This window comes from Apium graveolens, unplaced genomic scaffold (assembly GCF_009905375.1).
Source record: "Apium graveolens cultivar Ventura unplaced genomic scaffold, ASM990537v1 ctg7199, whole genome shotgun sequence".
In the NCBI taxonomy this organism is placed as follows: domain Eukaryota; kingdom Viridiplantae; phylum Streptophyta; class Magnoliopsida; order Apiales; family Apiaceae; genus Apium; species Apium graveolens.
In genome coordinates, this window is record NW_027420122.1 from 9693 (window position 1) to 24201 (window position 14509).

The following is a 14509-nucleotide window of genomic DNA, read 5'->3' on the forward strand; positions in this document are numbered from 1 at the left end:
CGGTTGATTAAAATGTCGATGCATCAGGTTTTCATGATATACGTCGTGCTATTTAACCAACGCTATTTCTTCTCACCAAATACATCAATTAGCAGAAATGCCGACACATTTGCTTCTCATCAATAGCTTCGGTTAGCTAGAATGCCGACGCTTTTTGTCACAAAAAATTTATTTTTTCCTATTTTCCATTGATATTTTATATATTTTCTATAAACATGTTCCATTATACAATTAATACTAATATCCCAAAAATACAGTACAACAGAAAATTAAATTGTACAACTTAAAAATTATAAATTACAATAAATTTAGAAAATTTAATTATACCATTCGTGGGAGAAAAGTATATATTGAATTACACATACCATCCAACTCTTTCGATTATGGTTCCCTTACAGATAAAATAACACATATTGTGTCTCCCCTAACAACTACTTTAAAATTTTCAAGTCGCCTTTTTTCTTTCTGCAAAACGAGATCGCAAAACTACATCTTGTCTTTTGACACGAACATGAGATGCTTTTAAATGCTTGACCATCAGTTCTCATTTTCCTCTGAAATGTTCAAAAAATAATAAATTCACAATCATGCAAATTATAACCAACACGAAGATTATATATTTTAATTAAATATTTGAAATAACAAGGTAAGAAATGGTTTTATGCTTCTCCATACATATACTTTACTTTTGTTTTCCAAGATCCACCGGAGGATATGCTACTCTTATATTGGCTTCCACGTACCATTTACTTTTATACAAGCTTTAACCACATTTTCTACTTCCTGCTAAAAGGAAGAAAAAAGATAATATAAAGAGATCATCTATTGATACTTGTGAGTAAAACTCAGAAACAATATCTCTGTTAAGAAACATAAGGTCACATCCTTACATTCTCAGACAACAAAATTTGCTAGTGGCACTTGTTTCCCTCTCAAACAACTAGATCAACTCTTTCCAAGTTTTTTATACACTTTGCAAAGAAATGTGATAAAGACGCATGCAAGTTTCCTAGCAAAGGCGTAAAAAGTGCCTGATATCCCGTGACATAAATGATCATTTAAATGTTCAAGACAGAAAACTGAAAACTATGCGCCTCATATTTAGATTAAATCAAAACAGCTTATTCTATTATCTTGGAAGGACATGCAATGCATGAACACATGACAACATAAAATGGAGTTCTTTGGGAGTACGAACCTGATCAACAGTGGTTGAACTTTGAAGCCTCTTGAGGGAAGTATCAGTAAGAGAGCAAGCACGACGGTACAAAGAATACACCTCGGCTCTCTTTCCATCCAAATTGTAAGATTTAGCCAAGTAGAAATACCTACACCAATTGAAAAGGAAACCATTTATACAGATAAATAGCTAACAGAACTCTTACTAGTTAGAATATACTCATTTTTGAAACATCGACAGTGAATATAATTAGTTTGGTCTTCTCAAATCTCAAAATGCTGGATATCCGTCTATAGTAAATATATAGAAAGACCAATATATATATGGAAGACTGAAGTTCTGAAACACAACCTATACTGTATCAGGATACCGTTCTGACCTGGTCTAAATGAAGTTACTGGTTAATAGTTTCTACTTTTTAGATTTTATAGTTTAATTAAGTAGGTCTCCATGTAAAAAGAGGCCAACTAGTCATGACAAGAGATACTAATATTGTATGTTACTGAAAGATGGGGCTTATAACACTATAGGTTTATCCTTTTGCTAACAGACATAATGTTACATAGACAACTAGTGTGTTTGAGAGATGAGTGCGTTGAGAGTGGGGATTAGGGAGAGGGAAAATTGAGAGATGCGAGTGGGTGAGGTGAAGGGGGTGAGTGGAAGAGGAAAAGAGACAGAGAGGAGAAATATCTGGGGAAAATGAAAATTTTAATTTTGACCTAAGTATAAGATCTTATACTTAGGTCAAAACCAAAGAAAGGAAATGACTTTGTAAACCTTATATTTAATGAACTGTCTAGCAGAACTATCGTTTACGGGTAGACTTGACTCAGTTCTCAATGCCACTATATGCCATACTATAAAAGGTTTTATGGAAAATATAAAATTAATATCCAGATCAATCAAATGTGGACTTACCAAATTGTTCTTGAACAATTACTTCCAATAAGCAAGACAGTTTATCCACTTTAACCAGATGCCTCGGAGATCTTGGAACAATTACTTCCAATAAGCAATGTCAGATATTTCTGCACTTGTTAGTGCCACGATCAATCATGCTTTCTAGCATATTTATTGCTACCATCACTGGTTTCTGCAAACTGCAACACCTTCGGATAGTATCTCCGTGTACAAACATCATTTGTTAGTTGTCTTTCAGATGGCATAATGTATATATTGATAATCAAGATTGTTGGTTGTATTCCATACACAGTGAAGCCCTCAATATCATCAAATGTCATTAGCTACTTCTTAATAGGACCAGACCCCAGACCCCAGACATCATTAACAACAGTAAAACAAGATGGCTTAAATCTTGAAGGAGAAGGAGGATCACTATAAGTCTATAACACTTTTACTTAATTTGAGTAAAATTAATTTAATTTTACATAGAATATTTATTTATTTAATTTTAATTTTATCAACGGTGATATTGTGATACCCATATATAACATTTGGCAATTCTAAAGCAGAGACCATAGATGGGCACTGGAAAAGAAACATACAACATAGAAAAGAAACAACACATACACTCTAAATTCAAAAATATACCAAAGAAGAAACCTCTTTTTCTGTTAATACAAAGAGCATTAACTTGATTCATAGAGTCTAAAGAAGCAATAAATTAGATCAGTCATTATGAATATTGTTTTCTTCTTATGCATCCCTTCTAGTTCTCCTGATTCTTTCCATTGTTATTGGCTTTGACTTATTAAATGCCATATGAGAATAATGATAATCAATTTGTATACAGAACTGCAGACGTGGGTGCAAGGGAATCCCAGAAGTCAAATTATTTAACGTAAATCGTCGTTGCAGTTTACCAAAGGAAGAGATAACATTAAACAAAAGTTTAACAGCAAAGTGGATCAATAGATTAAGTAAATAGACTGAAAAGACTATACATTATCTTTAATATCTCAGTAATAATAATATTTACTGCATTATTAAATGAATATGTACCACAGAAGTCAAACAAATGTTTGTAAGAGTCATCATTATACAAGCATCTAGAAATTTGGTATGCATAAGGAAATTAAATTTACTGATAGCAAAAAGGATTCAAGTTTACTTTTAAAAACTTAATAATGCCCTTACTTTAAACCGTAAGCCACACTCCCTCATCATTCAAAGTCTTGATATTTTGAGCATAAGCTGCATTTGTTTTCTCAGCAACTAACTTAGAGCTTATAAACAGATACTATTTGAATGTGACGACCACTAGCAGGACTTAAATCACCTAGATATGTCCTAGGTAATAATGTGATACAACTTACACTCTGAAGGAAGTCCTATTTTTCCTTTTGCCAAGTCACCTGCCAAAGTGGCAAAATACATAAAAATTAAATGAAAACAGAAGAAATGACTTGTATTAATTAAATGAGCAACACTACTCTTAGAGCTGGTATTTCCTCTATGCTCTTAAATTTAAGAAGTCAGCCTTAAAAGCAATAGGCCAAAAAGGGCAATATTACAAGAAAGGTTGTGTCATGGCATATCAAGTCACCCGTTAAAAAGCCTAACTTGGATCAACTTTAAAATTGGAATCAATTTCAATAATTAACTAATAGGTATCAACCTTAAGTTCTCTTAATAGTTAATGTTGCAACTTTTGACATTTGGTAGATTTTATTGGTAAGGTATCTACATCATATTGCTGGAACCATTATTCTCCGCAGGGTACTTACATTTAATCACAACAGTGATGGAAAGGAAACCTTGAAACTGACAGTGTGCAAAAATTCCTTTGTTTAACCTATATATACAAAACCGAAGATGGCATTTCAAAGTAGTTAATTTTTTAACCAGCTTCCAGAAATAAATTGTTTCCCCAAAGTTGCTTATGCCTAATCACAATAAAGATAGGATGGAAACCTTGAAAATTACAGTATGCTAAATTTGTATATTTAATTTATTTATAAAAAACCCAAAGATGACCCCTCAAATAGATTGTCATAGTCATTAAAATGTGAGTATAGAAACCTCAAGGCGTATGGAACTCAGATAAGCTTGAGCAACCAGAGAGATATATTTATATTTAAAGGATCTGAGCTTACTTATACTTTCAGGTAGCTTTTTCGGTCTATAAAATATGTAAGCTTTTTCGGACTTATAAAATATGTTAGATTGAGTGAAGATAAAACTCTCAAACATTGCAATAAATTTATGAATTTCAGCCAAATTTGTACAACCAGATATCCAAGAAATTTTGATTATGAAATCTCAACGTAAATTAAGAATTCTTCACTACTACTGCATTTTCCGGGTATCATTAAAATCAGATTTAAATCAGTAGGTCATTGTCAATCAGATTAAATCAGGGGATATAGTGAATCATTGCATTATTAAAAATGAAATCAGTTGTAATTGATCATGAGCTACTGATAGTCAAATATTGACAGTCGAAGAAATAGCTGGTCATTTTTTAGATTTTTTACTTTTAAGAATTACATCATCTAATGGATACCCTTAGAATGTTTGCTTAAACTCGTATCTGAATCCTGTGCTCTATAAAATTAGGTGCTAAATACTAGTACTTAAGCTAACTGACATTTCTAGATATAAATCCCCTGTCTATAACATAATGCTTGTGTATTGGAGTTGTTCCGTTATTAGTATGGGAAATATTTATTATATTTGTCGAATTGAGAAAAAGCCCCAACTTTACGGTTTATAAACAATCTACGATATATACATACCATACATACCAGAGAAACCCTAACTTGAGCGATAGAGAGAAGTGAAATCAAGTAGTGAACTCAAGCTATAAATTCAGCAATTAATTGGTGAAGCCCGATAATCAATTGGTGAAGCCCAGCACCCAGAAATCAATTAGAAAAGATTGGAGAACAATAAGTTCAGTGAGAAGGGAACTGATTTCTTGGAATTAATCGTTGTGCAGTTGTGATAAGGGAGAGGATCAAGAGCGGGGGAGAGCCGAGCAGGGGTTGATCGGGAGCAAAGAGATTGTATATGCAATAGAGTGTATTTGAGAGTCTTGTACGATCTCCTCAAGTGGGAGTGAAAATATTATTCTTATATTGCTAAGTTATTAATTATTAATTAATTATTAATTATTAATTTAATTTATACAGTATATGATATATTGAATATTGTACAGGTACATTATAGGTGTTAATATTTTAAAATAAAATTTCGTAATCAAGTTAATCAACTAATTGAGCATCAAAAGTTCAAAACGGTATATTATACATACATATACATACAAACATAAGTATGTGTGTGTATTATAGTAATATGTTTAAAGAAATACGAAGATAAAACAACAGAGTAGAATTCGAACCAGTAATATCTCACAAATGATCTCTGTCTCGCTCTCTCTCTCTTAATTAAGTCCGAGAGATAGAGATTAACGGGAAAGAAGACTGCGGGGAAGAACAGGGTAGTCCCTTTCTGTTTTGTTAATAAAAAAAATATTTTTTAAATATTTAAAATACTTATAGACTTACTTTAAAATAATACTTGTTTGTACTAATAATATACCAATATTCTTCAAAAAATTAATTAGATTTTTTCATTTATTTATTAAAGATATCAAATAACTACTAAAATTTAAAATTATTAAATTACATAACTACAAATTATATTTCTAAAAATTTCATAATTTATATTTTAAAACCCGACACTAACTACAGATAAATAAATATACACTCGTAACATATATATGATAATGCTTTTAAAAATATTATTTATTAGTTTCTTTGTAGTAAGTTAGTTATTTTTAAATTTTATTTTTCAAAATATTTTTTTAAAAAATACTCCGTTGGAGATTAATTATCGCACAATACTTGTACATGTCTATTCTCTACACAATTATATATTATATGATTAATTTTCATTATAATATACAATATAATTAATGTAGGTAAAGATGAAAATTATTATTTATGTTTAAAAAAATTATTATGGAAGATTTTTAAAAAAAAGACATGTATTATGGACCCGGCCGGGGGAGTATTTGCATCTAGTGCATTATCCACTGATTGTTAATATTTGTGTGTTTATTTATATAAAATTAAAATTTCAATTAATTTTAAAAAATTGAAAACTAATATTTCAAATCTACTAATTATTAATATTTAAATTAATTAGTTAATTTATTGTTAGAATTTTTGGTGAAATATCAATACTTTTATAATTATAAAATTATTTTATTTAATTTCTTTTATATTTTAAAAGAATTTAGAGTTTAGTATATATACTATCATAGATATTTAATTTTCTACTATTTTTTTAATGATTTTAAAAATTTCCCATCCATAATTTTATTAATTCTATTTCATATTTTATAACTATACTTAAAATTTGTATTATTTAAATTTTTTCTAAAAATTATTTAAAAAAAAATCATAACCTATAGCGTCGGCATTTAGAAGATGACGCTTTAAACCAAATCTACAGCGTTGGCAATTAAATGCCGACGCTTTAAACCAAATTTGTAGCGTCGGCATTTACAAGCCGAAGCTTTAAACCAAACCTACAGCGTCGGCATTTTAAATGCCGATGCTGTAGGTAGAAGCTACATCATCGGTATTATAAAGACCGACGCTATATGTGATTTTAGGCGTCGGCGTTTTAAAGCCCGACGCTACAAATTGTCAAAAGCATCGGCTGTATCAATGACCGACGCAACAGATCATGCACAAATGCCTTCAGGCGTCGGTTAAAATTACAACCGATGCTCGAAGTGTGTTTAAGCGTCAGTTCTATATTCAACCGACGCAAAAAGTGCGACGCAGAAGGACCTTTCTATACTAGTGCTTGTAGCTAGTGTATAATTAATAATTATAATAGATGGATGAATATGTATAGTATTTGATTTTAGGATTAGATAAAAATGTTGTACTTGATGTTTGGATATTGGTTGTGAGATATATAGACAACTGATATAAAGTAGTAGTTAATTTTGAGAGTTTCTTGGGCAAATTTTTGGCATTTATATTTATAAAATGTACATTAATAAAAGACCGATGTCTATCAAAACTTAATACATCAGTTTTACTGGAACATTGATATCAGTAATATCGAATAAAACTGATGTTAAATACTACAATAATAAAATATCTTAAAACAGAAAACCGATAATATTAAGCTTTATAGACATCAGTTTGTCACCCATAGATATTGGTTTGAAATAAAGAACCGATGTTAAAAGTTATTTTTACATCGGTTTATCTTGAAAATCGTTGTTACTGGTATTAGTAACATCATTTTAATGGGTAAATGGAAATATTTTGCTTATCCCACATATATTTAAATTGATAAAAATATCATATTGTGATAATATATAAAGATTAGATATGCATTAGAAATTTAACATCTTTAAGAACTAATGTTATATGTCTTCTTGAACATCAGTATAAAATCGATGTTAAATGGGGGTCTTTAATATCACCCACTAAGACATCGGATTTTTTTGTTCATAGACATCATTTTTTAGCCGATGTCTATTCTACTTTTTTTAGTAGTGTTGTGTTGTGTAAATTATGTTAGTAAAATGGAAAAGTCTTGAGAAACTTACTAATTTTTGCAATCAGCTTTCATTCATTTTCATTGTTTATTAAATGAACATGTGGTGTGTAATGATTGCATCCATATATATGTTTTTTTTTGGTTGTTAAATTAAATTGTAGTGCATCAAGGGGCACCCTGTTTGTTCCAGCTGTTGTAGCAAGTATAATAACGACTGCCCTTCTTACTTTTTGTCGATCAGTGATATTCCTTGCCTTATCATGGAGGAGCATCGTGATAGAAAGTCCCTTGTTTGAATAGAAAGTATGGGTGCAAAGAAATATTGAGCTATGGTGTGAAATGTGAGCATGAGAGATCTTGCGCCTATGAACCTTGTAATTATCCTCAACTTGACTGTGATTTTGATGCTTTCTACAAGGATTTCTATCGGCACCCAGTCAGCCACATGCTTCACGTTTGGATATTCGTTTTTAGTTCTTTAAGTGTAAATGGGAAGTACAAATTCTTTCAGGAAGATAATAACCACACACTTTTCATCCTTAATTTAAGTGTCCGGGAAATTGGAGCTGTTGTTAATATAACTCGTACGGTCCCGAGCTGCTTATAGAATTCATATGAACTAGAAGAAAGTAGTGATAGGATATATATAAGACCCTCACCGAACCCGAGTCTAGATGACTTAATCTCGGACCGGTTAGGTCCGGCTCTAGTACCAACCCTTGTCCTAAACCACTCGGTCTGGGACTGGTTAGGTCTAACTCACTGAACCCAGCTCCGAGACCGATTAGGTCCAGCTCCAGAGCCTAGTTCGGGGTCGAACGGGCCCGGCTCATGTACAACCCGAGACCAAGTATCCCCGCGTCACCTATTCTAGAATGCCCAACTAAAATACAACACGGGAGGCACGAGTCCAGGAACGTGACAATGACAGCTATTAATGATCAATCATGGGAATAATTAGGGTACGTGTCAAAAGATCGTTGGAACATTCCTCGACAATCCTTACTGGGACATGTGTAAGGCATCCATTCTAGTCAGGCCTCCTCCAGTCCCAACAACGAACGACCAAAAGCTACAAACCTCTAAACCCTATCATTGGGCTATAAATAGTCCAAGGAAGAGATTAATCACTCTTTTCAACACACTCATACACACACAACCACCTTGCATTTTCATCTTCATCAACCAAAAGCGAGTTCTTATTCTCACACCGGAGGCGCCGCGAGGTTCAAATCCCCCCTCCAGTGTTGTTTTGTAGACACCCAACCGCAGCTACACCGCAAGAAGGGTACAGGAGCGGCATCAGAAGGACCCGACGTGGATCAGAGTTATCAAGTAGCGTAGACGGCTAAAATATTTCCTTGTAATCCCTAAAGATATAGTTTATTCTACATGGGATTACAGAATGCAAGTTTGCATTCGCAGAAAAAAAATGTGAAAATCCACTTGAAAGCAGTCCAGTCAGTTCTTGAAGTCATTGATATATATGGTGCACACTTCCTAAGTTCCAGATTCAAGGTTTAAATTGAGGTCAGGAACTTCGAAAGAGTTGTTCCATTTTTTCTGTCAAGCCCTGTAATAGAGTTTTAAGATATCATTTGTTTAAGATGATTCATTTCCGAGTGTTGCAAACCATTTATGTTGTGATCGTAAACTGCTTAGACTTTGATTTGTTGTATGTTCGTAACATAAAAGCCATTAGGGATCTGCTGCTTATTTTTTCTCTTTCTGATTTTAGTTTTATTGAAATTTTCACCCCTATGATTACAGATGAAGCAATCACATGATTTGTTTTTTTAGGCTCAGATTATAAATTTGAATAGTATGATTTCATATTTTAATCGATGACACCACTCTGTTCAAAGACAAAGACAAGCATAACTATAAAGGCAATCGTATACAGAGATGCGGAGGTATTACAGTTAGGTCACCAGTTGAACAAACTACGGAGAAAAGGGTAATATCTAGATGCGGAGGTATTACAATTAGGTCACCAATTGCAAAAACTACATAAAAAAGGGTAATATAGCTTTCAAATCTAATCCCTAGTTAAAAAGCCGCAGTCAGTGGCAAATACATAGTAAAATATTTAATACCAAACTGTAAAATATTTAATACCAAACTGTTAATGGAATGACATTGCATTACAAATCAGATACGTCGCATCGTTAAAGATAAAATGCTTACAAAAAGCATTAAATCCACGTCGTCCATGAATGGTGAATAGGAGAGCCACATAGGAAATTTTATATGTAACTACTTCATATTTAAAAAGAATACATATAAGTACTTAACAAAAACTGTCTTAGCCCCCACTAGAACAAAGTTTTTAAAGAAATATATAAGCTATAAAAAATTTTCTTCTATTTTAATCCCACATCTATAAATTTCTGGCTCCACCACTGGTGAATAGTGCATGTTGTCGCCAACACCTGGAGTGTCAATAATAGTGCAGCTGCTATGTCATGAAAAACAATTCATGATGTTAGATAAATCATAAATTTGTCAGTGTTTAGATAAAGTTAGCAGACCCCAGCTGCATGGTTTCATACTTTTCTGTTTCCAGCCATAACCATAATGATGGATATCTTTCACATATTTCAAGGGTTTCCAATGATGTAATGAAGATTAAGGAACTCCCTTTGCATGCTTCCAAAAGTATATGTGCACAAACTTACCTACAGAATGTGTACTCTATACCTCACATTGGCTTCATGCTCAAGGACTGCTTCAACAACACAGTTAGTCAAAATTCCACATTCCAATTTTAGTATTTTTTGTGGTAATTCGTCATTTCTATGGTGTGCCACGGACACATAAAATTCTCAAGAGTTTGACTTATTTCATTGGTGAAATCGATTTTAATATTAATGGACCCTGCATTCACACCTATTCACCAAATAAAATTGAGCTTGTGCTTATTTTGTGCCTATAGAAAATTTAAAATAGTTTGTTTGAGAAATTATAGGAACTCAAATTTGAAGTTTTACAAGAGACATTAAACACATGGACTCTTGAATTTATATCTCTACCAAAGACAACCCCCTAAGATACATTCAGAAAATTATGGAAATGTTCCTCAACTAAGCTGTTCATCCTGGTTATCATCACTAATATCAGTATAATCAGTTGTTTCCAACGACTTCGTGCAATCGAGAAAGTTTCGAGCCTTTCAGCTTTCAAGTCTACCAGGTTTTCACTGTCTCCCTCGCTTAAATTCATTGCCTGTTCTTTAATTATAATTGATACGTACATTTCAACTTTTGATTGGTGTGCTAGTTATGTAGTCGGGTGAGGGTTTTATAGCTCGGGTGAAAAGATCGTTAAGTGCTATACAAAACTGGAATTTTGATGTAGAGATTGTGAAATATAGAAATTGTGGATTGCTTTGCAAAGTTGGGCTGAATGAATATATGGATATTGTGGCCCAATAGCTAGAACAACAAGATTAATAGGGGATATCCACAAGCGTTATTAGGAACCCTAATTGGCGAAAATATATATAACTCGCATCGCTTGCTGTGATGTAGAGATTGTGAAATATATATAGAAATTGTGGATTGCTTTGCAAAGTTGGGCTGAATGAATATATGGATATTGTGGCCCAATAGCTAGAACAACAAGATTAATAGCGGATATCCACAAGCGTTATTAGGAACCCTAATTGGCGAAAATATATATAATTCTCATCTCTTGCCGTCACCGAAGCCGCAAAGAAAGAGAGTGAGATAGATACAGGAAAAAGAAATGGAGAGCTCCTCATTCGACTCTTCACCTTCATCAACAGATGAATATTATATGAATACACCTATTCAAGATGATGTTTCATCTGCTGATCCATCTGATCCATCTGTGGAAGAAACAAGCGGATCAGCAGAAGCTCAAATCGGAGGACGTGAGAGCATCGGAAATGGAACTCTAGAAGGAGGAGGCCGGACCCGAGGAGGATTACAATCTCCGGGAGGAGGAGTCCAGACCCGAGGAGAAGGAGGAGGCAGGACCGGAGGAGGATTGGTAATGCGAGGAGTTCGAGCCGCAAGACGGAGGCGTTACGATTTAACCAGAAGTCCCTTTGTATTCACATCTATTGAAGACGGCGATTTATTTGATAATTCATTTATAGAAGGAAGAAGAGCGCAAGTCCGAGGACGAGGGCGTGGACGAGGTCGACCGCGTGGCAGCGGACGAGGTCGACCTCGTGGTAGCGGGCGAGGTCGTGGGAGAGGAAGAAGGCACGAGGAAGATGAAGAAGCAGCAGCAGCAACAATGGTGGTTAGAAGTGCAGATACTGAGGGAACAATAAGTGGAAATATTGCAACCCTTGAAAACACTAATATGTTGGATTGCTGTATTTGTCTCGAAGCTCTTAACATCCCTGTCTACCAGGTCTCTCCCTGTCCTCCCTCCCTTCCCCTATGTTATCAAGCAATTTTAGTCTTTAGGTTCTTGTTTTATGGTATATTTCTAGCTGTTGACCTTGAAGTAGTATTTCAATGGTCAATTATAGTCAGATGAGGGGGTCTTCTGGTTAGGGGCAAAGGAAAACTAATTTACCAGCTGATAACATGGGTTTAACTCTAAATTTAGGCATGATGTTTTAAAATGTTGCAGTGTTGTTGCCACCAAAGCCAAAAAATTAAGGTCATTGAGGGCTAGAGGATTAAAAAATGGCATACTGGATAGAATTGTTATTTGTACTCCATTGCTCCTAACAGATTCTTCAATAAGTGTCTCTTGTGGGCGTGCCAATTATAGGTGCATAGGACTGCCACCCATATGTAGAGCCCTTGAGGTCAACAATCTGTATTTGTTGTTACTATTTGGGATGCCGCTGGGAAATATTTATAAAGTTATAACAAACTAATTTCTTTGATAATATATAGTTATAAACTAATGACTGAGAGGTGTAAATTATAGTCTAGTTTATCTGAAGTCTGTAATTTTTACATTCATAGAGTTTGGTTGTAGCAATGTGCAGATACTAGAATAATACTAGGATTCTAATGTTCACTTTGCAAATATTAGTATGAAATATGCAAAGTCTAGCATAATGCTACATAAGTTTGACAGGTTTGGTCCATGAACGGTTGACATGTTTAGTTGCAAAAGCCTGACACAACTTTTTCTACTTGTTTGCCGAGTAGTTTTTGACTTCATTATTATTGTTCCAAATTATTCATTACAATCTTGTCATAGTTTCTTTCTTTGAATTAACTTTGTAGAGTAATTTTGCAAAATTTTGCTGCTTGTGTTATACAAATATCACAACATATCATGACCTTTCGACCTTTTTATACATATATGGTAACTTGACTGCATTCTGTATATTATTCTAGTAAAATATAAAACCTTGAGAAACTTACCATTCCTTGCAATTCTAAGCTTCATTTCATTTGCATTGTTTACTAAATGAAATATGTGGTGTATAATCTCTTACATTTTTAGCTTGTTGAAATACATTGTAGTGCGTCAAGGGGCACATTTCCTGTTCTATATGTCGCAACAACCATAAAAACAAATGCCCTACTTGCTGTTTGCCGATTGATTATATTCGTAACTATGGATTGGAGGAGGTTCTTGAAGCAGTTAAAATCACTTGTCCGAATAGCAAGTATGGATGCAAAGAAAAAGTGACATACAGCATGAAACGTGAGCATATGGGATCTTGCGCCTATGAAGCTTGTTATTGTCCTCTTCCTGGCTGTGGTTTTGATGGTTCCAACAAGGATTTATATCTGCACTTTTCCAGCAAGCACCCAGCATCAGCCACACGCTTCACGTTTGACTCTTCTTTTTCTGTTCATGTAAGTGGAAATACGGAGTACAAATTCCTTCAAGAGAATAACCACACACTTTTCATCCTTAATTACAGTGTTCAGGAAATTGGAGGTGTTGCTAATATAATCTGTATGGGCCCGAGCTGTTTACAAAATGAGTATTCATATGAACTGGAAGCACGTAACCGAGACACCTCCTCCAATTTTATTACTTTATTGGTACCCAGACTGCCAAAATGGAAGGAGGACCTTCCTGAGAGAGCCGGTCTTGTGGTCCAAAATGTTTTCTTTGGTCCTTCATGGGATCGCAAAATTCAGGTTTGCATCCGTAGAAAAGGTGAAAATTGACTTGAAAAGCAGTTCAGCCAGTTTTCAAGTCATTATGATGGTGCGTACGCCATGACTTCCATATTCAAGGTTTATACAGAGGACATCGAGAGGCACTGTTGAGAGGAAGATCTCTGGCATTTTTTTTATTGTCAACCCCTTCCCTAGAAATTTAAGATAATCGTTTGTTAGTCAAAAGGATTATCTCTAGTTTTGCAAACTATATATGTTTGATGTTTGTGATATCAAATATTATTTGGGATGTATGTTTTGATGATTTTAGCTAATGGTCAAAGATTGTCTTCTTTTTTATACATCCAATGCCTATAATTTTTTTTTTATAAATCCAATTTGTCAAAGAATGAAAACATTGAAATATGTTTTTTGACGTTGGGGTTTCTTGCTACATTTGTGATATCATACCCGACTGTCAATGAAATCGGATCAGCCATGATTCATATCCTGATCCATTTATTTTAGGGGATATTCGAATTTGGATTTCAATCGTAAAATTTCACTATCTAGGTAATACTATGGAGATGCAACATGATTCTAATAACTCGAAAATATATTGTGATTAATGCTATGCTGGAGACTGAAGTACTTTCTTTGCAGATTTTCTTTACAACAATTCGTGTTCGTGTCTTCCAAACTTTTATTTACTTTTAATATAAAGTATATTTTTAAATATATTATTATATTTTATAAATCTGGATCAGATTATAATGAC

At 33.7% G+C, this 14509-nt stretch overlaps 1 protein-coding gene and 1 long non-coding RNA gene across 2 annotated transcripts; one reads left to right on the forward strand and one right to left on the reverse strand.

The window, feature by feature from the left end:
- Window positions 1-341: 341 nt before the first annotated feature.
- LOC141703928 (uncharacterized) lies at window positions 342-2546 on the reverse strand. The gene is made up of 4 exons (XR_012567763.1): window positions 2102-2546; window positions 1199-1328; window positions 676-783; window positions 342-554 (listed from the first exon to the last, which is right to left on the reverse strand). It is a non-coding gene; the product is annotated as an uncharacterized LOC141703928 (long non-coding RNA).
- An 8666-nt stretch (window positions 2547-11212) lies between these two features.
- On the forward strand, window positions 11213-14039 carry LOC141703929 (E3 ubiquitin-protein ligase SINA-like 2). The gene is made up of 2 exons (XM_074507304.1): window positions 11213-12061; window positions 13141-14039. The coding sequence occupies exons 1-2, from the start codon at window positions 11423-11425 to the stop codon at window positions 13798-13800; spliced, it is 1299 nt and encodes a 432-aa protein (XP_074363405.1). The 5' UTR covers window positions 11213-11422; the 3' UTR covers window positions 13801-14039.
- Window positions 14040-14509: the final 470 nt, after the last annotated feature.